The sequence below is a fragment of the Sander vitreus genome, chromosome 4 (genome assembly GCF_031162955.1).
Source record: "Sander vitreus isolate 19-12246 chromosome 4, sanVit1, whole genome shotgun sequence".
Lineage (NCBI taxonomy): Eukaryota > Metazoa > Chordata > Actinopteri > Perciformes > Percidae > Sander > Sander vitreus.
Genome location: NC_135858.1, coordinates 4,393,737 through 4,420,894, shown reverse-complemented (window position 1 = coordinate 4,420,894; position 27,158 = coordinate 4,393,737). Strand labels below are relative to the sequence as shown.

At 43.1% G+C, this 27,158-nt stretch overlaps 1 protein-coding gene across 4 annotated transcripts in view; it reads right to left on the bottom strand.

Moving 5' to 3' along the window:
- LOC144516467 (semaphorin-3F-like) overlaps positions 1 to 27,158 on the bottom strand; it is a 59,131-nt gene that overhangs the window by 11,150 nt on the left and 20,823 nt on the right. For 2 of the 4 annotated variants that reach the window (XM_078247785.1, XM_078247784.1), the window contains exons 3-10: positions 12,039 to 12,199; positions 11,614 to 11,676; positions 11,055 to 11,174; positions 9,615 to 9,704; positions 7,792 to 7,885; positions 4,937 to 5,056; positions 4,548 to 4,687; positions 3,265 to 3,379 (exon numbers count right to left, since the gene is read on the bottom strand). In XM_078247785.1, coding sequence (XP_078103911.1) covers positions 3,265 to 3,379; positions 4,548 to 4,687; positions 4,937 to 5,056; positions 7,792 to 7,885; positions 9,615 to 9,704; positions 11,055 to 11,174; positions 11,614 to 11,676; positions 12,039 to 12,199 — 903 coding nt within the window. The remainder of the gene's footprint in view (positions 1 to 3,264; positions 3,380 to 4,547; positions 4,688 to 4,936; positions 5,057 to 7,791; positions 7,886 to 9,614; positions 9,705 to 11,054; positions 11,175 to 11,613; positions 11,677 to 12,038; positions 12,200 to 27,158) is intronic. The other 2 variants (XM_078247787.1, XM_078247786.1) reach the window with 1 other exon arrangement.

Below are 27,158 nucleotides of genomic sequence, written 5' to 3'. Positions count from 1 at the left end.
TGGCTAACTGATCTTTTTGAACTTGTCCTGGCTTGAAACAATCTTCAGCTGTGCAGTGTGATGCATCTACAGTGCCTCCTTACTACATGCCGTATGTAGACTCTTAAAGGTGCACTATGAGTTCCTGTATGGTTTCAGCGCGATTTCATTTTTGTCTCAAATCGTAGGCATCTCTCCTTGATCCGCTAGCTGCCTGCCCCCTGAACACACTGTGAAAAAGCCCGGTCTCGGGAGACAACACAGGGGTCGTAAACGTCAAACAAACACTAGAGGCACAGGCTATGCACCAAAATACAACAAACCACTCCAGCCAATCACCGACACGCATTGGGCGTGAGACACGCCACACCTTGTATTTCTCACGCAGATAAATTACCAGGATAACGCCCACCAATTTGCGCTGCTATTTTTTAAACAGTGGAACAGGTAGAGGAATCAAGTGAGTGCCCCATAGAGTTCAGAACGCCCTGCCACGCACCAGAGTGCGGATTTAAAGTTGCGGCTTTCGTCGCTGTTTGTGACTTTGCCTAAGATTGAGTGACAATTAGTACTCGCTCTGTTGTTTATTTGGTTGCTATGACTTCGTGAGTGATGACGTCCTGTCACTGTTCCAGTTGAGGGGAGAGAGAGCGGATGACAGTTCGTTTGAGTTCTGTAGAGCACACGGCTCTGTAGAGTCGTGTAATTATGACTTTACATACTACATGTACATAGCGGAAACCCTGTTGTGCGTCTGCCCTATTTCTGATACTGTGGTAGCAGAAGTCAACATAGAGGAAACACTGGGTAGCTTTTATTATTATTATTATTATTATTATTATTATTATTAGGTATAGCTACATGTTGAATCGGCTGCAGGGCTACTCTGACAGTTTTATATTTTTAGAAAGATACCCACTTTATAATAGGCCTACCCATAATACTTTTATAACAATACCCATAATAATTTGTAATATTTTTAGTTTTTTCTTTCCTTTTATTTTTACTGCACAACCTCCCGGCCCACATTGTGAATACCTTTGGCCTAGGCTGTTTCATTATAGTTTATCCAGACAATGCATAGGATTAATTATTGCACACACAGAGCCAAGCAACATCATGGCCAGCAACACAACTCAGCAAAGATTGTTCTTGCTCGGGCTTTAACTTCTGGATATTCGGAAGCGTTGCTGCCACAACGGACCGAACGGCTTTCCATCTTTCTAGTGCACGTCCTCAACGTCATCGTTCTCAGCCACTCCCTCTGTTCACTGATTGGACCGCCAAATATTTGAGCGCAGAAAATCCAAGAATATACCATAAACCCAGACGAAGTAGTCTTTATGGTAAACTAAGCTAAGCTAATCTAACCGTCTACTGGCTGTATCTTCATACTGAACACACAGTCATGAGAGTGGTATCAATCTTCTTGTCTAACTCTCAGCAAGAAAGCAAATAACTTTAATTCTCGAAATGTCCAACTAGTCCTTCCTACATTTAATGTGCCTTCAATGTGCAATAGCTCAAGACCAATTTGCCCTTGAGAAATCCTAAAATCTCCATTTCCCTTTGTAAACAAAATCACTCCATCAATGTGAAGCTATTAGCATGAAACTCAATCATACCCAATTTACTGTCCCCTCTAGGAGTCCTTGGCAGGGACGACTGCTCTGCAAACTGACATGTGCAGTCTTCTCTTTGGGCATGTTTACAGTACCCTGTCATGGTCATTCACAAGCCTGCTCCACTACACATTTACAGCCTTATTCAAGCAATATCCATAAAACCATCGCCAGCGCCAAACACTGACGACTATTCAACTCTCTCACAGAACCACTCTGCGCAGCACGCCATGTCATCACTGACCTGACCAGTAAAGACAGAACCCTCATTTGTATAGACAGAGTGAGCTCACGTGCACTCAGAACCACTCTCACATCTTACATTTAGGTGAAGTGGCTGCACACACAAAAAGGCCACAAAGATTTTAAGTGTGTGTCACTTTTTCAATTGTTCAAAGCAGGATAAAATATATGTCATCTGTAAAAACAAAGAAGTGCTTTTTAGAACTGCAGGCAAGTTGAGATAAAAGCAAGGAATGTGTCAGAAAGATAAAGAGACAAAAAACTATCATCAAATTCAACAGGCATGGCACTTTTCATTCTTGAGATTAGTTCAAGAGCAACAGTTGCCTCACGCATCAGTCCCCTATCACTATTTGGCTCTATTTTAAACCAGTGAGACAGAAAGGGAAAGAGCTTCCCCTGGAGAGGCTTATAGTCTCACACTCACAGACATTCCTGCTTGGTGATCTGATCTGCTCACCATCACACACACACACACACACACACACACACACACACACACACACACACACACACACACACACACTTTTATTTAAGACATCTTGAAAGCAGAACACAACTACAGTGGTGGGATTATGTGTGTCATTCTCATCCAGTACGCTGCATGGGCCATGTGATGGGATGGAGTGGCCTGCCATAGGGGCCAGGGACTGAGCTCTGGTGTGCGTGTGTTTGCGCAAGCACACTCTTGGCAGGTGCTGCAGTAGAAACAGACCCTGCAGTAGACTATTCTCTACCTAATATTTCAGATTTGATCATACATGACAGGAACCTGAAAATGAATATGTCTCAAATAAATCCAGTCGTGTCATTTATGCCTTTTTCCCTTGCTATTTGATACCTACTGTCAAAATGATTAACTGCACAAAGAAAGGGTATGGTTTCTTTTTTTTTAAGATAATTTTTTGAAAGTGGATAGACATGAAAGGGGGAGAGAGATGGGGGATGACACGCAGCAAAGGGCAGCAAAAAAAATAGGGTGTAACAAAAGACTTATCTTTCTGGCAAAAAGCTGAATTTATATTTTAAGATGAATTTCGCTATTCCATGTTACAGATTGACACAATGTTTTAATAAGAGAATTTTATGTAATAATGTGCAAGCAATAAAGCAAGCAATTTGACATTAATATAATAATAGACAAAATGATCACACAATCAACAGAGAAAATAATGTGCAGATTAATCAATAATAACAATAATTAGTTGCAGGGCTAGATATGTAGGATGCAATCTGGCGAAAGAGCAGTGAAGCAGGAGGAAAAGACATCACAGGGCTGACAGCCCGTTTGATTGACAACAAAGTCTATACAACACCCCCACCCACACTAAGTGACCTACAGATCACCACTTCAACTGAAAATAGGGACGAGAACCACAGCATAATCTCAGTTTGCAGGCGTTAAGGTCTTTGTACTCACGGAGCTCATCAAAGTGCGTCTCCATGCCGTCGGCCCCTGGCACAGAGCAGATGAGCCTGGCCTTCAGGAAGGTGCTCCACTTGTTAACCAGACAGCAGTGGCCTCCGTCATCATTCTGTATTTGAGAGGGCGGTGACACAGAACAGTTTCTCCATCATTTCGCTCAAACTCACATCCTCCTCTGTCAATGAAAAAACAGGTGGAGCCACCCACACACACTATACAGTACATGTTGGTTTGCAAAGCCAGGAAACTAAAAGGAAGGGGGGGGATGGTAAACACTGTCTCCTCCTATTTAGACTCTTCCATCTGTGGTGGAGCAAGGCCAGAATCTATCCCAGTAAAAAAAAACTGAGACCAGTATGTGCTTTAAAGTCCTCCTCCATAATCAGCATATTTGGAGAAAGCATGTACTGTACTGTATGTTTTGATATTTCATTTGAAATGGTGGTCGTAGGCTTCACATTCTTCATGCACTTCTGATGAATCCCATTTTGGGAGTTGAAATGTTTTCATAAATTCCAGTGTAATTCCAGTATACGGCTGAGTGTATTTTTGGTGATGTGCAGGGTGCAGATAGTGGCAGTAAGAGTATCCAGATGTGTGGTGAGGTAAGAATGACAGGACCGGGTCTCCGGAGGCTGTGGCAGAGCCCACTGTGATGGTGATGAGTGTTTGTGTGCCGGGTCAGCACCTGACCCCTTCAAATTATTACAACGGTGAACAGCTGAGGCAATGAACACACGTACGACACATTTTCTCACTCATACCCATGCTCATACACCCGCTGTAACACTCACATATGCACGCAAATCCATAAGGGAATGCATACACTCACACTCACCATATAAATACTATACGATGCCACCGTGAGCTTTCCAAGAGCCATTTGTTGTTATTTGTTTTTGTTGCTCAGCTCACTTTATATTTGCATTTTTTATATCGGCTTTTGTGGAGGAAGTCCAGTTTAACTGAGAAGGACTCTAAAAGAGAAAGGCAGTGAGTAATTCGCTGCTATGTACAATAAAAAGCTCAAGTGTTTTAGGACTACCAGGGAGACAAGGTCAGAAGATCGCAGGGTCAGAGGTCAGAGGGCAACCTCCCAGACAGAGGGATGCATTGTAGACAGGAGGGTTAAAAACACATGTGGATTCCAGCACGTCAGCGTTGGCCAAATAACTAGTTTGCCTCGGGAGTCTCCAGCCTGTTTTTCATATTGATGCAGGTTTTCTTTTCATTATGTTTATACCCTAAAACAAACATGCGTCTCACTGTGTACACACCAGGCAGATGCGTCCTATGCGAGACTGGGTCACAGGACTATGGCCCATCTCAGAGGACTTCTCCCGGAAGAAGAAATACAGCTTGTCGTCATTTCTCTCTGCACTGTCGGGGATGAGTTGTACGTGGATGAAAGTGGGGTCTATGGGGAGAAGAGGTGGTGAGTCAGGCGGAGGATAAATTTGGGAAAACATCTGGCTGAAACCTTTTATAAACTGTCAGCATTTCCTGTTTATCACTTGTTGAGGGATTCTAAACATATATGCACACACCACTTTTCATTTCAGCTATACATTTGAAACCCTGTTTGTATATTGAAAAGGCAGTCAGGAAGGCTTCACACACTGGGTGAAAGCGGGTGTATCATTTATAGGCTAAATAGGACATTTACCATTTAACCATCTGGAGTTGTACTGATCTGTTCGCATGGCAGTCTTTGTCCCCAAAGTACGGAAAATGGCAGAGTCTGTTCCCATAAAGTCAACATAGACCCCAGCATACAGTTCACCATCTGAGAGAAAGAGAGAGAGAGAGAGAGAGAGAGAGAGAGAGAGAGAGAGAGAGAGAGAGAGAGAGAGAGAGAGAAAACAGTTCAGTTTAGTCACCAAGGGTTTTATTTCAAAATGTATATTAAAAACCAAACATCTCAGGACTCTTTATTCCACAATACAGAAGCTCAGCGTAACAAAGTAATGATCTACACATTTATCTCATTTAGACACAACGTGGTAAGGTTGATAGGTTCATACTATCCCTCACTCAAGATGCAAGTGGTCAATCCTCGAAATTAAAAGAACGGATAATGCAATTGTAATTTGGTAGGATGTTTCTGGAAAGGACTGTGTAATTTGTTTAAAATGCAAACATTGTTTACTGATTATTTGCCAAGTCCTGTCCACATTAGTTACGAGGCAAATTTACCACTAGATATTCACAGTCATTACAGGCACTACTATTCATCGATTTCACACAGACTTTAACAAAAGCCGACTACCGTGGATTCTGTCAGTTGAAATGATGACATGTCATGTGATGTCATCAGTAGATTTAATTATGCGCTAGTGTGAGCTAATGCAAAAAAACACAGAATTTGGTTGAAAAGTCCATCTCCAGTTTCCATTTAATTCATTTCAAACGAGAAGTCAGTAAAAAAGTCCTAAATATGTGCAAGATGGCTACATACTGTATGTAACAGAGCTAATGCTAAATGACTGAAGACATGCTAAAGCTACATGTGCAAAACATTTCCATGTCATGACATCATTGTCTATGTATTGCAGGGTAGATCTAGTTACACCTAGTGGTATAGTACAGGATTTTGAACAAAATTGTGATTGAAATGTTATTTGAACAGTCAATTAAGAAAGACAATTAAGACAATTAAGTTTCCAATAATAAATCTGCTTGGGTTAAAATGGATCTTAATTATTTACTTTTGTTATTAAGATGTTTTCTTTCAAGGAACGTCCTGTGGAAATCAACCAGTTGTAAACCCCTCCCAACAATTAAAGCACTGTAACATTTTCTGGCTCTTAAAAGCTAAAATAAATATATGGATGTTTACGATATTTTCTTGTTATTAGTATCAACTTATATTGTTCTTTCCAGGAAACATCCGACGAAACCACTAGGAATTTAGCGGTAAAATAAAGCATTACCAAAAACAGTGCTCAAACTTCCTGAAACAGCCTTCGCATGCACTCCATAAAGACATAAAATATGAGCACATCCATGTGTGCAGACTGACAAATGTATACAACAGTCTTGTTAAGCCACAGGAAGGAAAGGTGCTGGTCCTCCAGCTGCTGTTAGGGCCCCACTGAAGAGCAGGTGTGACTGTCAAAGCTCTCAGTGATGGAGTAAGCAGACAGCAGGAGGTAGAGCAGAGGAAACAAAACACACTGTCCTACCACCATTATAGTCAATGTCATGGTCCTCATCAGCGCTGTATGAAGATTGATGAAATATCATTAAAATGTCCACGGACGATGGATTGTCTAATGTGGTGGAGAGCTGAGCAGTCAGCGGTCAGTGCTAAATCTATTGTTGTGGTACAGGGTTCTTAATCCTTATCAGCACTAACTACAGTGTTCCTTCAATGATGCTAACTGGTGGAAGTGGGAGATAAATCCATCTCGGATGACAGTACTGGTTCCATACTGGTCAGCTGGCACTGTGCTAATGTGGGAAAGCAGTGCCAGTGATTTACACCCGCTGTCTCACCCCACAGAGAGAAGATTGCCTTTCACTGGTGGCAACTGTGTGTTCTGGATCTGACTAAGTGACCCTGTGTGAAGGGACAGAGGACACTGCCTTCATGAATGCTACAACAGATGATGAGCTAAACTGAGCCGTTATACATGTAAATGTAATATAACAGGATGGATAGATAGGGAATATAAGTGGGAATACACTTCCTCACGGAAGTAAAGTAGATTATTGCAGTTATTTTCAATATTTTGGTTCACTGAATATTCTCCAACATTAGACCCACGTTATGAACCTAACATAAGTGTCTTTAGGCCATCATAAGCCTCCAGAACAGCTTTGATGCTCATTGGCATTGATGCTCCACCTGGAAGGAATGAACATCATCCTTAAAAAACATATTTTCTCATTGAATGATTCTTCCACATTATTTTCATACCCATCAAACCATTTACTGAGTCTGCATTCATTATGTTTCTCCACTCATTTATTCAGTTAAATTACATTACATTACAAATATAATGGTATGTAAGTATATGATTGTATGAACTATTAAAGCATGTGCAAATAATTCAGGCTTCGTGGAAAGTAATCCCTAGTAAATTTGGGAATACAGATCATTTTATTCTTAAAATAGTGATGAAAGCACTGAAAAGCAAGTATTTTGATTGGAAGCCACTAATTCCCCAGTGAGGGGTTCACATATTAATAGGCACATATTATTGTGCCCATCTCAACCCTAACAAGGACATATTCCTTAGGATATAATGATTAGGCGATTGGACTAAGCAGCTCAGTGTGGGAAATAGTTACAGAATGGAAAGGAACCTTGGCCTACCCTTCTTGACCTCTTGTACAATGGCATACAATAAATATCTTCTGTTAACAAAGTTTGCTAAAAATATAAATTGTGAGCAGAAAGAAGGCCATGTAAAGAAACAGGAGATAAAAGATGAACAATCCAAATGGGATGAGACTGCTGGGCCTGACTGTACCCATGCCCACGCCCTCATGTGACCAAACCAAGATTATACTCACTGATCAAAGCTGACACGCTGTTGAGATTCGGGTCGTAGGAGCACTTTCCCTTCCCAGATTCCACTTTGCCTGGCTCCAAATGGAAGATTTCTTCCTGAAATGGAAAAATCATATGGAGACGGCAATAAATTCAGTACTCTTCATCTTGTCACTGTGATTCCCCCTGTGCAGGGAAAATGAGGCAGGGAATGTGCTTCCTCTGACTCCTGTGGGACCTATACGGCCTTATGGGAGATGAAGTATTAGAATAATGAGCGCTCGTTCATACAGAAAAATACATGCTGGGAAAGCAAGGAATTTCTAATCCATCTCTATGCCACTCTACTGTGAAAAACAATGTGTCGTGGGCTGCTTCTCTCAGCATAATAAACTGCATGCCAAATATCTCTCTCCTGGTGCCTATGGCTGTACAGGCCTACTGCTGACACCTGTAATCCAGCACAGTGAAAAAAAAAAAACCCAGGATGGAGGCTGGATGACTGATGCTCACTGCCCTTGGCATCCCTGCACACATGCACTGAGAGGTGATTGGCAGGAATTTGCGTATGAGAGTGGGGTAAAATGAATCAGTGGCATGCAATGACATGTCCTGTAGCCCCGCTTCACAGACCAGAGCATGTCCAATCCCCATTTTTCACTCCCAACGGGTACAGAGATGGAGACATCTCTGTCATTGTCCATCAGCACCAAAGCAGGGGAGAGAATATGGCACCGTGCCAAACTTACATCATTGGATCATGCACGCACCCTTGTGCAATTCCCTACTCATCTTTGATTAAAATCACCACTTGTGCGAATAAGGAGGTGATGGCAGCTCACTCCCAGCCATGCCAGATGTTGACGTGTAAAAAAAGGTCACAAACATTTATGTGTACCAGAGGGAACCTGTGCCCTGAACATGTTTTTACAACCTTGCTGTAAAATATGACCCTTCACAAAAAGTTGCAACATATTTCTAATTAAATCTGACTAGAAAAAACTTGCAACATTTTCAAAGCGTCCCACTTCACCTAAAGCCTTTATGTCCTGTAAGAGTCTCTCTGTGTGTTTCAAAGTGCTTAGAGAGCTCAAACAGTAGAGACATGTTCAAGTATGTGGCTCTTTTATTTCCTTTGCTGCGCAGCTAGTTGGCTACAGATGGCTGGTGTTTGCTCTGGGCTAACAGAGCCTGCTGTGGGAGTGGGTCAGATGCTGACTAGTCCTGCTGCCTTTGTGGGAAAGACTGCACCACATTCCTACAGAAGGTGGAGGGCTTGGTGCGGTGAAGGACTGATGGGTGGGACATCTTATCTCAGATAAGCAGGATGAATGATTCGGTTATCTGTTGTTCATGGGCGCTGCTAAATATATGCTAAATAAAAATGAATATGCCATGCATTGAACAGCAGTGAAAGCCTTTTTAATTAAATTTGAGCCGAATAAAAGTCAACAGAATTTTTTAGCAGCTTGAGAAGCCATTTCCACTTGATAACCCAGCTCTCATGCAAAATATGACATTTAGCACAAATGCAAAGCACAAATGGACAATGACGGATACAAAAGGGTGCTCAGACAATTAGGCTTTCACAAAGAAAGTATGAGGGAAACACGGGACAAACAAAATGAGATGACATTAAATGCAATTCCACATTACACAAAACTTTAAGATTGTGCACGGACTGGAAAAGATACATGCCAAATGTAACGGAGATAAACAAGTGATGGCCAGGTTAAAGATGGTGATGACAAAATGTGCTCAGACACAAAGAGAGGGAGCATGCTGCTGGTGACCACAAGCCCAGGCAGTGTGCAGGGCTGCGGTGCAGACAAGGCCCACATCGCACCTTTAGTCCAAGTGTCTCGTGCACCGCGCTGGGTTCAGCTGCGCGGCTAGCCCTTCCTCTGGCCTGGGCCATCTGCAGATACATGGACGTCTAAAACAGGAGACAGCAACACAGTCTGGATGTTACGCCACTGATGTGGAACGATCAAGGACCGCCCTGACCTCCGCTTGCATCTCTTGAATCTGTGCTGACTTCAAGACATAGTGAGAAACTCCCCAAACCAATACTACTGAAATTACTAAAATGCAAGTGCATGAGGAAAAGATATACTGTATGTGTGCAAGATTGTGCAGGGAATGTGTGTAGCTTTATTTGACCAGATGGTTGCCTATCCTGTGGTTGAGTCAATAAAGGCTCTCACAGTATGCTACATACAGTACATTCCCCTCAAAGCTGCTGCCAAAGCCAAACATTTAGCTGTTACCGTTTACAAAAGCTACAAGGCTCCTTCTTTAAGCACTGGGGAACTTACAACTATACCCTGCAGTGGTGCACTTAAATGACAACAATCTATCTGAATGTTGAATTAATAATGACAAAAAAGTTTCCTTATGTGTGTCAGGATATGTGTGTGCATGCATCTGTGTAGAGAGTATCATTTCATGTTTTTTCAATCACAGGTGACTGGCCAGCCCAGCTAAGAAAGGTGGACACAGGACGACGACTCAGACCTGTCTGTTCAATGTGACGGAGAAAAAACAGCCCTCTCATTAATGAACTAGAACTGGAACATTCCACTGGCACCCCATAATGGGAGCTCCCACTTCCAATTACCCAACGTCTCACATGGTAGAGGCTGGCGGGTGGCCTAGATGCATGAAGGGGTGGCTGGATAGGTGAGTGGATGGATGGAAACCCTTCATTAGTAAAGGGTCATGTAGGAACCGTATGCAACAAGGGACATATACAAGCCGCACTTGCCGTTGCAACTTCTCTGCACCGTACTGTATATCTCAAGGGAGAACCTAATGGGAAATTTACTTTTTATTTATACCCTTTTAAAAAGTCCCCTGGTCATCATTAGGGACCAAGCGTGATATTTAAGGAAGAGTAAGGTGTTAAAGGGGAGTAACGCGAGGTAGCGATGCCTGGCCTGGTTTAGGAAATTCAAGAGGTCCCATTAAAGGCTGAGACTAAACAGAGTAGCTTTAACAGCTCACTGGGGATGACAGCTGTGTGCTGGTGAAGCTGTGCTGGCTGCTTTGCCAGACGTGGAGACATGGTACCTCGAGCAGGCTTAATGATGGAGGAAAAGCGTAAAGGGAACCTAGCGTAAGGTGGATGGAGAGTAAGAACTTGGGTAAGAGAAAAGAAAAAAAAAGGAGAGGTCAAGCTATGCCATACATGATGCAGATGGAGAAAGCTGTTTATGTTTGCTGAGTTGATGTACCGAGAGATGACCGTCCAGGCTTGTGCATTCCTCAAGACTTTAATTCTAACCTGAGGTTTGCGTCCGCGGTTGACAAAGGTACAGACTGGATTGTAAGCTCCTGTTCCACAGACGTACAGCTGAGTCCGGTTCCATGGCTCGACCAGACGGATGAAGTTTGCACATTCCTCCTGGAGACACAAAGACCAGAGTCAATTAAACTGCAATAAACATCTAAATGAATAGCCATTCATAGCCATATTTTACTGGTGCATCTCCTGCAGATTTACTCAAGTCTGGGTGTCTCGAAATAAACCAGTAATACTGTACTCTCTATATATTTGGACAATATATCAAACTATCTGTCAGTGCTGCCCACCCTGGCCTGGCAGAGAGGAGGATGGCAGACTGGGCTTATCCCGTCTCTTTGGCGAGACAGAAGGGAACCAGTGTCTTTACTGGGCCAATTACGAACCTCACAGGTGATTTTTACAGGTTCTTCACATTAAAACCATTGTGCACAATGATGAGAGCTTTATGCTTCTCAGACCATGCATTTGAAAAACAACATTTTTTTTAGCCTATCACGACCCTGCTGAGCTTAAGATTGCTGTCAACAGGCGTACTTACATTGGCGTCCTTCCCACTCACAAGGCACTCCATCCTTCTTCGTTCGGACACCGGCCAGTGGATCTGCGATGGGGGAACAGAAGACATTTTATAGTTACAGTCCAACCCGCTATACATCACTGGCTTTTATGAGATTTTTGGGCTAAAACTGCAAAAGGGATATCCACCCAGGCTAATATTAGTCCTGTTGGGATTGTTATAACCCAATTACAGTGTTTTAATGACCCGACACCAGAAAAAGTGCACTCCAGCAAAAACTAGATGTGAGCTAACCAAAATGCCTGCTGCTGGGGCAATAGAACAGAACATTTTGCCCTGGGGGCAGCTGTTGTAGCTCTGAGGTAAAGGCGCTTGCTTCATCACAGTGTAACAGCCAATTTGAGAGGCCAGAGTTTGGGGGAGGCAGAACATGGGAATGGTCTTACAATATGTGGGTCCTTGTTGATGTCATGGAGGTCCAGGGACAGGATGTGGTCCTTGCTGCCAACGTACATGCGGTCATGGTCCTCATCCATACGCAGGATCCGGTAGTCGGACGTGTTGAGGAGGTAGGCAAAGTGATGAGCAGTACCGGTGGATCTTAGCTCTGTATGGAGACAGAAACATACCCATTAATGACAGCTGTGGTGCACATGCACATTTTCACACACACATGCATGCACAACTGACACATTCTTCATGCCACTCCTGCATACCCGTGTGGAGTTATCTCATGGTTTTCCACCAACACTGTTAACTGTGTAACTTAACACCGCACATTAGAGACAAGTGCTACTGAGTGTCTGTCACACTGTGTTGATGGCTTAATACCGCCTGAGTGGATCAGAGGCTCTAGAAAGTCATCAATGGCTGTCTGTGACTACCAGTCGGAAGTCAAAAAAGACAGACATGGTAGTTTGACAGATAAATATGATGTTTACTACAAATTATAAATTATGGTAAGGTGGATATAATGAGTTTAAACTGATCCATCCCTTGTTGGACACCACTCTCTAAAGTGCAGAGGGGTGGGTGCCTTTGGTAATACAATGCAGTCGACTAGTCCTCTCATGTTGAGAGTAACCCAATCTTCCTATAGCTCTGTGTTGGGAGTGTTTGTTTGATATGTTCTTCTTGGTTCAGCAACCACGTACAGGCAGTGCACAGAGGCCACTGCTAAGACAGCAAAGGCCCCATGCCACACCATAGACAAACACACTCCTCCACAATCTGTAGGGGAGAGGCATTAGAGGGTGGCCCTCACATATTGTTGGACAAACACAGAGGTTTTACTCAAACAGCAGGAAAGTCCCATTTCACTGTTTAGCTTTATTCTACAACCAACAGACCACAGAAAGCTGAAACAGGGAACCACACTTTGAGGTTAGTTATTTTGTCTCGATTTAGCAGCCAAAAATGCGGTGAAGGGAAACCAGAGGATAAACTGTCAAATACAGTTAGCTTTGTTTCACTGTTTACACATGATATATCAGAACAGAGCTGTGCCAGTGTATAGTAAAAAGAAGGAAGTGTGAAATGTAGTCAACGTGGGGTGTCAGATCTTAAAAGCAACACCCAAGACTTGTAAAAATAAGAATCATTTCAAGTTTCATTGTCAACAATGAAAATGTTTCGGGCAGTTGATGAATAACCACTTATTTTTGCAAGCTCTGTATGCACAGTCATGTTCAGTATGTTTGAAGTGACTGAGAAACATTCCTGCAAGGTCTGGACACCAAAGCATGCAAAGCCATCAACATGTCCACCATTGGGCCTTAAAATAAACACCATAGAGAGACCTTTTCAAACAGACTCCCAATGGAATCTGATAGTACCAGTCTTTCCTGCCAGATCTAAATTTAACACCGCGTTACGTCAATAAGCAAAGATTAATAGCATTAGATTTGCTATATTTGTACAGTTTGATTTAATAACTGTGCCCACCAAAGGAATGTTTACAGATCAGCAGAGTGATTGACAGCTGTCAGAGCCCACAGCAGAGGAGATGCAACATGTGGTCGGTCCCTGTGATTATTTGTGTTGGAGACTTAAGTTGAATGATGACTCCCCATACACTCTTGCTGTGTTTATGTGTGTGTGCGGATAGAGTGAAACATAGGATAAGTACACATAGTACACACACACACACACACACACACACACACACACACACATTTCGAGGGCCAGTCGAAGCCCTTCCTGAAGCAGGTTGTCAACAACTTCTCAGTGTGTGTTTGTTGTCAGAGAGTAGCTGGATGGGACCATCTGTCAGCCGAAGAGGGAATGTGGACAGTGCATAGCAACAACACACCCTATAGAGAGCCGCACATTAAGAAACAAACCTATGTAATCTAATCTCATAATCATACAATAACACAGAGATAGTCGGGTCTGAATGTACTTCACAGCATGTCCACATTTTGCATCACAGCAAAAACTCAACACCGTAATTAAATATCTTTCCTCACAGCATATCCTCTGTATCTAATTGTAATGGAGATTACATCACAGAGTTATATGCCTATCAGATTATGGTGTTGTTGAAATGAAACCCTGCAGAAAACTGTGGTGTTTCATTATGAGAGAATGAATCAGAGCTGAGTAAAGCTGCACAGGTTTTACATATGGAGCTCATGCTAAAGGCTAAATGCCATTGGGTCTTCTGATGCCATAAGAATGAAGCTGTTGAAACCTTTCACCATGAGTTTAAAAAACAAAGAAAGAAGTAAGGAGTCTGGAATCTGGGTACAAAAAGTGTGAAGTCATTCTAGCTATTAGACATCCTTCCCTATTCGGTTAGCCTTTCTCAGCTCAGTCCCAAAGTCAACCTTCGCCTCAGGCAGGGGCACATGGCATTGTGTTCCTATGAAATGTTGATCGAAGACGGATTATGGCAGTGGACTGAGCTCGGCTGCTACACTGCCCTGAGGGTCAGGCCGCCTGTGAAAACAAGACCAGCAGGTCTCTGGACTGAAACTGGTGCCAGGCAAACAGCCAGTCACAACCAGCTTGGAAAGGCATGCAGAGATACTGTGCTGCTAGGTGCTAACCCTACATTTGCAAAAAGATCCCTGATCTATTCAACCAGTCACAGATACACTGGACAGCACACTCAATCCTTGGGCCTGCCTCTCTTACTTGTGCCTTGGGTTTTTTTATCTAAGGGCCTGCCTGGTGGTGCTTGTATTTGGTTTCCAATTTGGATTTTGTTTGTCTTACTGCTTGTGTATGCTACACTTATTCTATAGTTGTATTGCTCGATGCTTGTGTGCTAGACTGTATGTCATTTATGTAATGTTTGTTGTCACATGTAATGCTTGTTATGATTGTACATGTACAGTATATGTATATATATAAGTAGTGGACGTGTTGGAAATGTTTGGATGTGTGCTGCTGACTTTTTAACTTTTGACATTTCTCTTTTAGCCCCTAGCCCCCTCCCTCAACAGGCTTTGCCTTTTGCCAGGCCAAGCCTCATTGTAAATAAGAATTTGTTCATAATGACTTGCCTGATTAAATAAAGGTTAAATAATTTGTTTTTAAAAATGAAATAAAACCCACTGTTCCTCCTGCAACACACAACTACATACTCTAAGTATGAGATTACAATTTTGAACAGGAAAGGCTTAGAGTGGCTGAACTACTATGCTCTTTGTCAGCCACATTAGGGCATGACAGCATTGGCCGTACACACAGACTTATCCTTGAGATTTAGAGCCTGGAAGCAGTGTACAAGTGTGTCTATTAGAGCCAGATAAACTCTTAAAGTAGCCCATTACTGCTTGTATGGTTTAGGTTCACTCTGGGGGGTCTGCGCACACACAGCGAAGGCTTTGTTTCGGGAACGCACCACTTCCCCCTGGGAAATGGCAATGGCTCTATTAGAGGTGAAAGTAAGCCGGTGAGGGAATCTGATCCCAGCACTCAATGTCTCTCCCTTTACCTTTTTTCACATTAGTATGCATGATCTTGCACGCAACTAAGAAGTCATTTATGAGACCGCTCTCATTTTTTTCTCATTTTCAATCTTTTATAGACAAAGGTATAGTAGTACACAGAAAGTTAAGTGGTTACACAGGAGCGAGCTCTCATTCCACATGTGAGAGGCAATCTGGGTGACTCTCTTCAGTCTGCTGAACACAGACAATCCTCTCCTCTCTCCCAGCATCTCAAGGTGCTGCTGGGTAACACAGCCCACTGCCGGTTCCCACAACTCAACACTCTTCTCTGGCAATGAGAAAGGTTTTTGCCGGTGTTTTAGAACAGGGAGCTGAGTAAGATGAGTCCTGACCACATTCTACTTTAATGTCAGCATCAGAGCCAACTCTACAGAGCTACAGGTCATACACGTTGAGGGACAGATCAAGACACTACCACGGTGCTTCTGGTAAGGTAGGTGCATAGCTCTTCTAATGTGCTTGATACAACAATCACTGCTGGAAAAACATTTGACGCCACTCATTTTTGTTTGTTTGCCACCCCGAATAAGCAGCTTGACCTTTCCTGTAGAAAATAAAATACCTAAATCAAATCTGCTGCTGGTTAGAAGATTGAAGTGGAATTTAGGCAAAAGCAACAACATGGGGGTATAGGTCTATTGCACCAAGTGCATTTGTACTATTGATAAGCAAGAAAAAAAAGTGATGGTTATTGAGTTTTGGCCATTAATGATAGGCTGTATCTGTCCATTATTTTCACCCGCTTATCCCTTGCAGCATCATGGGAGATCCCAGCATATTCAATGTCAAAGTCAAATTCACTGGCCCACAACTAACTCATTGTCCAATGTTGGAAACATGTATTCTCTGCAGCAACTTTAATTCTAATGGTTTGGGGTCTTTTCAAGGCCTTTGGCATGTACAGATGCATCCACTGAATACTCATGAGACTTTTTACGCACTTAAACCTTTTAAAAAGCTTTGTATCCTTACACACATCATGCCCAAAACGTCTCACACACACCATCACTACGTGGGCCACCTCAACCGCTAAAATATTGTTGAGCAGGGAAGTCTTTCTAGTAGCACTGAAGCTGGGCCAACACTAAAACATGAGCCAAATAGCAAAAAGAACACGGATGGTTTATTTCATTTATTGGCCAATGTATTTTTTATTGCATTCATTAGATTTATTTTCTAAAATTGAAAACAGGTTACTGTGAGTTCTTCATTCACTGTAAATACATTGGTAAATGCAACACTGTCTCCCTGCATGCATGTTTGTAGACTTGTGCGAGCGTGTTTTTTAGAAACCCTCCCCTGCAGCAATGGAGCTGGTCAGCGGCCAGTGGTACAACACAGTGCTTGTACTGGGAAGTACTGGATGTGCCGCACCATCCAATTGCAGCCCCTTCTTTAGACAATTATAAATAACACTTGTATTTTTGTCAGCTTGCCTGGTTAAATGAGGTATAGAAACATAGAGAAGAGACATGCCTCACTGTCGGACTGAGCCAGCCCTCCTCCTCCTGAGAGAATACTTGGCTGCTGACGGTGATCTTCGGGGCTGCAGGCCTGCATGTTATAGCATATCTCTCTATCTTAAATTAATAGCCAACGGCCCGAGTTTACTTTGGAAATATGTTTGGACAGGAAAGGTTCACTGGCATGCGGTGCACTCTCAAGATCACATCTCCAGAAATAAGAAAGCCCACTGGCTAATGCCTTCTTAAATGACATGATTTCCCACCATGCTGTCACACAAGGGAAAGAGAAGACTGGATTGTATGTATCATATTCAGCTGTTAATGCATCCTACTCCACCGGTAACATCAGAACTTCCTCTCATTAAGAAACAATTACTGCATCTAGCGTGACTTAACAGTACACAGCCTACCCCGCTCATAACTTTCCTGGCAAATTCACAAGAAGCGTCGGGGAAGTGATTGGATCATGGAAAACTCCAGACTTTGTGTTTTAACAAAACAGAAGAGAGAAAGAGAGAGAATTCAGAGGGAGTAAATACACATCCTGGCACTTGACAGCGCAGCGTACACTCACTACATGACACTGATATGGGTGTTCCACCCCACTGCATATTTCTCTGGTTTCAAATTGGGTAAATTAAAATTGCAGGCCACTGCCAATGACAGTGCAGAGCATGTTGCTGCTTGAAACCTGTGCTACTCCCTGTAAAGATGGGGGATGGTAATGGGAAGAGACAAAGTTTGCGGTCTGTTGCTTTGACACAGAACAGGAAGGGAGCGATGAGCAATGTTGAGCGAAGTGTGTAGCAATCACCTGCTTGATTCACGGATCTGTGGTTTTCCCTTGAGGAACGTGTGGTCGATAATTAGAAACTGCAGCCACTGCACCAGGAGTCCTTCTGTCCAAAGATCACAGTGAACCACTAAAACTGGAACACATGAGCTATGATACTGAAATAACACTAAACTGAAAAATCTTGTGTTGAATAGGTTTTGCTTCTGTCTTCTGAAGTTGTGTAACAAAGCGACATAAATACCCCGTTAGCCCCTGGCGCATCATAAACAAGCTGTGCTACCTGAGCAGTGTCCTGAGGCAGTTTCCAACCTGTCAGAAAGAGGTGTGTTCGTTCACATGCACCGAAGTGACAGGAGTGATAATTAGGGTGTTTAAGAGGGGGCGGGAGAGGTGGCATGCTCTCTCACATCAAAGGCAGCACTTGTCAGGAATCCTGGCCAAAACATTTGAATGCTGTCAATGCAGAGGAGGAAAACTCCAGAGTAACAGTAATAAGTTGTATTACTCTTCAGAAGGCACACTTCATTTCAATAGCAATTATGGAGCTCTGCACAAAAGACGCAATGCTTTTATTGGAAAATTGCAATGTTGCCTAGTTGGCAGTCGGGTCAACTTTTAACAAGGAGCAGTAATGAGTTAAGACGCCACAGGTGACAGTGCCACAGGTTTAAGAGACTTGCTGGAAATGGCATGCATTACCTTATGGAAGTTTCAGACTTTCTCATTAATTTGTATGAGTCTTAGAGAGTGAAATATTTAAAAAGTGTCTGCTGCCCATGTACCTGTATAATGATGCATTTGTTCTCTTGAGCACAGTTAAGGCTGATCATGTGAATTTGAGAAAAAGGGTAAGATTGGGCGCATTGGTGGCTGCTATCTGCTGTGATCAGGGAGGACTGTGTCAATCTGTCATCATCCTACTACTTTCCTTCCAATGTCACTTCATCAGATTTCTGTTACTTAGCTACAGCAAACATGCCAATCGCTCTTAGTCAGAGAATAATCTGTGAGTGATGCGTTAGTCTGATTTGAATAAGTTGGGGAATCGACTACTAAGTTAAAGCAAATGAATAATGATAACTTGAATGTTTGACTATTTACTTTGTGTGGTATTTTACTGTTGGGTCGAAATGAATTTGCACCTTCATACAAAATGTCCTGCACAACTGTAAAAAGCACATAAAAGTTTTCTGTGTACGTTTTACAAAATGTGACAAAACGTTCACGAGCCAAACGAGTTCAGTTTGTTTTTTCATAAAAGTCTGAGGTTATTACTGAGATCACACAGTAAGAGTGGAGTTGGCTTATATCCAGACGCCTGTATATGAGAGCGGCTGTGGTTCTCTCTCTTATCTTAATCTAGCAAAACTTTCTCACAGTGATTTCCTGTATCTGCAAGATAAGAAAGTGCCTAATATAGGGGCAATCACTGAGCTCACAAACATGAAGATGGAGATTAAAGGACCCTCTTCTGCATATGGACAAGTGTGTGGCTGCTGAACTGGCACCTGCACTGATGATCTAGTTAGCAGAGTCACTTCTAATCAGCGACTCTCCGGGCCCACATTGCCTTCTTCACTCTTCTTCAACAGCTCCTTTCAACACAACTTGTCTTTGTGTCAAACATTTACATGAGTTATTTGGGTTTGTATAAGCTGCACGCTTCAATGCCAGTAGAGAAGTGACACAGTTGTTCAAGAATGCCTGTGTGATTACTGGAGAGTGGGTATGAGGTTAGCTGTGCTGCTAAATGAAAAGGAACGATAACAGCATGTGAACACAGCAGCTGCTCGCCTCGACTTAGATACTCTGTGGGACGGAGGATAATAAAAGCGGTCAAAGGCTCGGCCACTGTGTCACATCAGATAGGACACGTCATTCAGCAGATAACAAAAATGCAAAGGCACAGGATCTGGAGATATGATCTGACCCACTGGTAATGCAAAAGAGCCAGGGACAAGGAATGGTAATGTTTTGTGATGTGCTCTCAGCAGAGTGGTCAAGCTTCGCTGAATTCTGTGTGTGTGTGTGTGTGTGTGTGTGTGTGTGTGTGTGTTTGTCTGCATCTTGGTGGAGAGACAGGCTCTGCAGCTTGCTGCTAGGAGAGAAAACACAGACAAAACAGCATACCTGTGCAAACACCTGCCCCATACAGTGCAAAGCATCAACACAAGCACCTCTACTCACTATCATCTTTCTTTAAACTTTGTGAAATTAGCAAGACATGACAACATGACAACATGAATGGTATTACAACAGTCCACTCAGTTATTGCAAAACTGAAAACACTGTGATCATCATAGTACTTTCTCAGTTTAAAGAGAAATTTAAAGCTTTAGTGTGTAACTTTTTGATATTAATGAACGTCCGTTACATTCAAGCCATTGCCAAATGAGTTGCTATAAAGCTAATTAAGACTATCAGCTCCACACAACTCTCTCTGGATTTCTCAGTATGGCTGTGTTCAGAAGATTGTGTTGTACGGTGACTTTCCCGCGCAGAAGCTTGAGTGAAGATAATTACCTCTTCTGAAGAGTCCATCATATCTGTTAATCCTCTGTGTCCTCCTTGGCTACTAGCAACTGCGTGGGGGAGGGGTGGGGGCGCGTGCGCGATCACCAAAGGCTTGTATCATGTGGATGCGCCGACAGTGTTGTTGTCATTACTTAGAATTCCTCATGGGGGTGACAGAAACTACGCACTATAACACTAAATCCACTTCTTAGACTAAAAAAATGCATCACACTATCTATATCTATCTTAACTTTTTTATAGTGTTATGTATCCTTTCCACAGAAAACCTTTTGTCCTTTAATCCCAAACCTTTTCACTTTAAGGACCACTAAACTGACACAAATTAGACCACAAACCCCCCGCTCCCGCCCATTTGAAGACTGTGGCCCAGGGTCCCCCATCTAATAGGATTCTTGCTTTTAGATGTTTTATTACAGAAAGTGTATGAAACCCATGACCAAATAGTCATGTAATTGTCAGTGTTACATATGGATGGAATTATAGAGAAAATAAATGATTCCTCTTTTTGCTGGGGACCCCTTGAAACCCCTGACCCCACTTTGGGAACAACTGCTCTAGGCCCTTGAGGGGTGTCAGGGTTCAGACTGTTTTTTTAATTTTTTTATTGTGAATAGTGGGTAGGTGGTGTTCAAGCTGAAATGGGGTGTTAATTTGCTCTTTAAGGAATGTTAAATTATTTTATTGTACTGTATATTCTGAATGGAAAATATATACCTTTGTCAGTGACAGCACCATCCTGCACACTGTATCACCTTCGCACACGTGGTCAATTGCTGCATTAAGTGGGTGTGTATGTCAAAATTTCAGTTTGGGAAAGTTATCAACATTTTTAGACAAAGCCCCATTTGAAATGTCGGTAAGGTGTTGGGGGAGGTGCTTTTCAAAGCCCACATACAGTGTGAAATGAATGCCAAAAACAGGATTATGATAATACACGATCAGTGATTTGACTCCCTGCTGGGATTCGCCAGCTGTTATAAATCACAATAAAGTGGAGCTACTTCGCTATGCATGGCATGTTGTTTGTATTCTGTTGCTGTGAGCCCCCTCGCTAGGGATAAGGTGTGACCCTGTCTTGTCTCAACACATGTTGAATGTGATCCGTCATAATGGATACTAAATGGCACTAAAAGCGCTCCCATATCACACATCATTAACCATCACTTCTGACCTCACATTATCCAGAAGTTGCACCATGATGCTCTGTGCGATGTGACACTTTACTGTTTACCACTGTCGCCACCTCGTTACCCCCCGCACCCCCGCACCCTGCCACTCCCCTGCCGCCCTGGGGGGCTCACCAACTCTATAATTAGGAGCTACTGTAGTGCCCCGCCCCTCCTCTGTACAACCCACCCCCATTCGCTAATGGCACCAATTTGTATTCACTGTCAGCTCTGATGAGCTCTCATGCGGAGAAATGGCCTTATCACAGGGCCTCTGGCTCCCATCATCTAAGCCCCTCTCCTTCTGCCTGCAAAGCCCAGCGTGCTGATGGACAGGCAGAGAGGGGCAGGGGCGGGTGTGGGTGTGGGGAGGAGGTATACATTTGTCTCAATTTTCATGTAAACTCTTGTAACAGCAGACCGTTGTGATGGTACAGAATAGGTTGCACAAGAGGCGATGAAGAATCAAATGACCAAAACGTAAGTCACACATGCCATTGCTATCTCTTCTTTTAAATCTTATAAAGCTAATAATATTCACAGTTGGACCTGAGTGCTCTCTCCAAACAAATGAACACCTTTCTCCCTCAATCTAGCAAAAATGAATAAAGGTGGAGATCCAGCTGAGGAGGATGCGAAATGTGGAGAACTAGTAGGGAAGGAGATCCTCCCATGAGAGTCTAGATCTAATCGCACACATCTGCACAAACAAGGCTCTGTTTTAACTGACGTGTTTTATTAACAGTCTCCAGCTCAGCAGTGACACATCTTGCCTTAGTTCCCATCCCATCCCACATGTCAATCCTTCTTCACCCTCTAATTACAGACTGTTGTTGTGTATTCAATTTTTCAGTCACAGGGGACTCTACTGAAAAGTTACTGGTGGCTGCCTCCATTTTAAGCAATCTGATTTTAAATGGCACAAATGCCCTAACCTGAGCTTTGACAAAACCTGCTTTTTGCAAGCGCATGGTCAGCATGGATTCTGCAGCCTCGGCCAGGAGACATGAAAAGGTCAGAGGTCGCTGGGCAGCAGCGGCAGCGCTGTATATTCTGGTTTAATCTGGGATTAGCTCAGGGTCAGTGTTATCTCTTCTCAGCCTGGGTTGAATCAAGAAACAGGGATTGCCTTAGGTAAAGTGGCAATACTGGATGGCCTGTCCAGAATCGCAATGAGCCTGTGTTCAACAGGGGTAAAGGAAAGAGAAAGTGTATGTTGAGCATGACTCACTGGGCTCAGGGTTGCAACCTCTCTGCCATCACTCTAACACTTCCCAGCCCTGAGTTCCAGCTCAGTGGAGATCCACATGTGAATTACTACACCCCGTGAACCAATGAATCACTGGTATATGGTATCTGTCCAGCCACAGTTACAGTATGCGCATACCTTCTGGTTTCCTGAGTACATTAAGCATGGTAAATCCATTTTAATGCTGATTTGGTGCAGAAGCCAGAGGAGGCAGCAGGCAAGCATGCACTCAAGTGTTTGTATCAGAAGAACAAAAGAATAGCACTGCAAAATTAGCAGAAGAACGATGAGGGAGCAGCCACAAAGACAAAACATAAAGCCCTGACTGAAAGAGCTCTGTTACTTTTAGCCTTCCTTATTGTAACCTTGCATTTCTCAGTATCATGTCAGACTATAATCCCAACATAGTGGACACACTCAGGGGCAGAGACACACCGCCTCTGGTTCTGCTGTCTGGTTCCAGAGGAAGTGCGCAGCTGGAAGGAACACTCAGCTATGAGTCCAGAACAGCCTTGTTGTAATGAAGATGGATCTCTCTCTCTCTCTCTCTCTCAGTATCCTTTTCTCTGTAAAATGTTAAAGCTCGTGAAAATGGACAGATCTTAAACTCTATGGGAATGTGGGAAGAAAATTCAAATACTGAAACCCTGCTATGCTGTACCAAACACAGAACTAGACTAGACATAGGAGAAAGACTGGAAGATTGTTTAAGGAGAGTAGCCTATTAGAGTTGAATAAATCCACTTCTCACAGCTCTTAATAACACAAATTCAGCCTCTAAGTTTAGTTGTATCCAAACTTATGAAAGCTCTTGTCAAATTTCAGCAACAAAGTGATTTGTTTTAATAGCTGAATCTGTCTTTTTTGGAGGAGTCTGCTCAGGGCTTTCCATGGAATAATATATACTTTTCATCATGAATGACACTGTTTCATCTTTGTGATATACCTGGTATGACAGAGAATATATTATGTTAATGTCAACTGCCAGACACAACAAATTGTATCAAAAGACATCAAAAAGCCAGGCTTAAGTTGCCACAGGCTGACTTCCAGCGGAGGTTTTAAATTTTCTTTTTTGTTATTAACTCAACGTCGACCTTATTTCCACGCTGTGCTCCTATAAAGTTATATCTGCATCCTCTGCTGTCCAAATAGTTTCCTTACAAATAAGGTTTGATTCGTAACAATGGAGCAACATATTCTCGTAAAAACAGTGGATTTAAAAAAAATCTTTCTTGGCAGCTTGAATCCACCAGTGAGAAAACTATGGCAGGCAGCGCTGAAAACTGTCTCAATGCGACAATACATTTCTTTATCTCTCAGGTGCATCCTGACAGGCCAGTGGGAGATCTACAATTGAAAAGACACAGGATATAGCAACCTAATGTATTTGACACCAGTGGCCCACTATCATGCCCTGTAGTAATGAATGCCTTATTTGTTGGAGCAGTGTGGGGTCACAGTGTGGGAGGCCAGTTGTTCTAGCCCCTTCCTGAGAATGACAGGAAGGCCGGACAGATTGTGACAGCAGCCATTGTGGCTCTGCTCCAGGTCTCTTCCTCCCACCAGGCTCCCACCACTCCTTCAGTCCTGTGTAAGTGCATGTGGTGCTACCTCAGCACTTTTCTTCCTGTTCCTTGGGGGGTAAAGGAGAAGTTGTGTGTCTGTCCATGGAATTCTTTACCTTTTTATTTGCCATATAGAGTTTCTCTGGTCTGGCATCATTCATACTCTACAAGAGGCAGATGATGTTGACGGAAGCAGGAAGCTCACGGGACATCCCTCTTGTTCATCCCTTCTTTGAACAGAGGCAGGCGATCAGTTGAGTTCCGATGTGCCCCTGATTCCCAGGCTTTGGAGACAGGAAGTGGGATTAGAAGACAAATCCCATTTTTCCACGCGTATGTCAGCAGCGTCATTGCATTTTGTCTCATCAATTACTTTCTCTGTTCAAAGGGCGCTCATCTGAAATTAAGGCGATTAGCCTTTAATAAACAGCTTTGTGTTTCGGCTGTCGCTGCCTCGCTGGGTCTGTCAGCCAGGAGAAGCCCTACATGGTCTGCATCTCTAACACAACACTACTTCCAGGACAGACTGTCTCCCTCCGTCTATGACTCCAGCCTCCAGTGTGGCCGTTTGGAACAGCTATAAACACATTTGATTTCCGACACATCGTGCAAACTAGCTCTGTTGAGACATAATCCTTCCCTCACCGCTTCTGAACCAGCACGGTTCTGCAGCCGAGACCCTTTCAGAGGTTACAACAGAGTGAAGAGCAAAAGTCACTGATTCCATCTCTCTGCTGTAAGCCTGCTGTTCGTAAACCACGGTCGTTTTAAAGGGCCTTCCAAGGCTCTGCACGCTTATCCTCTTTCAGAGTCAGAACGAGATAATAGGCTCCCTTAAGACGTGAGGAATCAATCTGCTGGTAGAGGTTATCATCACTTGACCAATTTATGTTTCTGGGTCTTTTTCGTGCTTCTATTATGGTTGATATAAAAAAGTTAAAAGTATAATCCAGAGTTAAGGAACATTTACCTTTATTATTACCTGCCTGTTGTTCACAACCCTAACCATAATTTGTGACAATAGTTTTTGAAAAAGTCCTTTTCATTTCCTCTATTCAACAAAGTAATTTGCACGATATAAGTGCATTACATCAGCCGGATTTTTTGTCCAGTCTCTATGTCCATGTAAGGTTGCGTTAAGGAGATACTGGGGCAAGTGTGTGTGTGTGTGTGGGGGGGGGGGTATTTGCAGGGTCAGTGAGTTTACCAAGCCGATTTAGCTTTCCCAGTTTGTCACTGGTAATCTCCCTGCAGCTAACGGTGATACAATCAGCCCGATAACTGCGGGAGATGGATAGAGAGAGAAGCAGACAGAGTGGGTGAGAGAGAGATGTGTGTGTGGACCTCATCCCTCGGTCTCTCTCACACACACGTACAGATAATATGCATAGCATGCACACGGGTAAGCTAAGCACCTCGCACACAACAAGTGTGACTCGTGATTGTTTGGACAGGCGGCAGCTGGAGATGCAATGTAAGCATGAGATGCAACAGTGAAGTAATGGATACAAGTTGAAAGTGTCCAGATCATCTACACATGCAAAATCAGCAAGCAAACTAAGCAGAAATGAGGTAAATCCTGATGGAAGGTACAGAAGGCAAGAAGCGTGTGAAAGGCTCGTATTGGTTCGTCTGTGGTGGAATACGGAGGTGTTTGCTTTGGCAATGTTGACCAAAACCTCAGCCCTCAGAGAGAAAAAAAAAAGACACACAGCCAAAGCATCCTCGTTCTCTTCCTTTAAACCCCCTCAGTACAGCCTCTTTAAACTCCACCATAAACACTTCATTGCTTCAACACAGGCAATATGCTTTCTAAATCAGGGGAGGCTTCTCCTGTTTTCTCACATTCTCAGTCAAACAAAACTAATCTGAATACAGTAGGTGGGATCTTTAAACACATTAAGAGGAAATGTGCTTGTCAAAATGTATTTAATTGACTTGAGGTGCAACCAGATTAAACAGAAATGTGTACTAACTTTTTGGGGTGAAATGCCACTCCACAGGTTGCCTTCACTGAGCTCTAACTACAGAGCTATACATCTTCTTTTCAACAATGTGTATATATTACAGGAATCAAATGGCTAAGAATAACACACTCCAAAATGTGATTTACTCATTCTTAAATGCACAAAAACAGCACAGTGGTTATCAGTTCAATAAACTGTAGCTGTAATGGCGGACTGAAAAAGCATTATCCTAGCAGCGTTATATCTAGCCGGGTGCAAATATGCTAGTGGCACGAAGATCGATTTTCCCTGTTTCTCCTTTCAGCTGTGCTCTGTCCTGCTCTTGGAGCTGAAGTACTACTGTGATTGAAAGTCATTCTCTCAGTTTGACCTCCCTCTGGTACAGCAAAATCTGAAGAGACAAAACAAACCCTCGTTCTCACTTGTCACTTGATTGCCCTGCAGCTCTTCTACGGGCTGAAATTGGCAAAGTGACCTTGATGAGCGAAACATCAACTGTCAATCATTGATTACCAGGACTTTTTACACATTCACTTAAGGGCTCCTCTTTCAAGTTTGATCAATATCAGCCAAAATGTAGTCAGATAGTAACACAGAGGAGTGGCTATTAAGGGAGCACTAAGCCTCAGGGAAGATTTTAAATGGGCAGCCTATGCATGAGGATGGGATAAGGGAAGGGTCTCAGTACACAACCCATTCAATTGCACCAAACACATTTTTAAAATAAAGACACACACTTGATGTGTTTCCTGCATCTATCTTGCTGTCGCCAGCCAATGCAGGGATACAACAGACCAGCGTGTAAGGATAATGTTGGTCACACATGATGACCGCCAACAAGTGGCCATTGTCCACTCTCT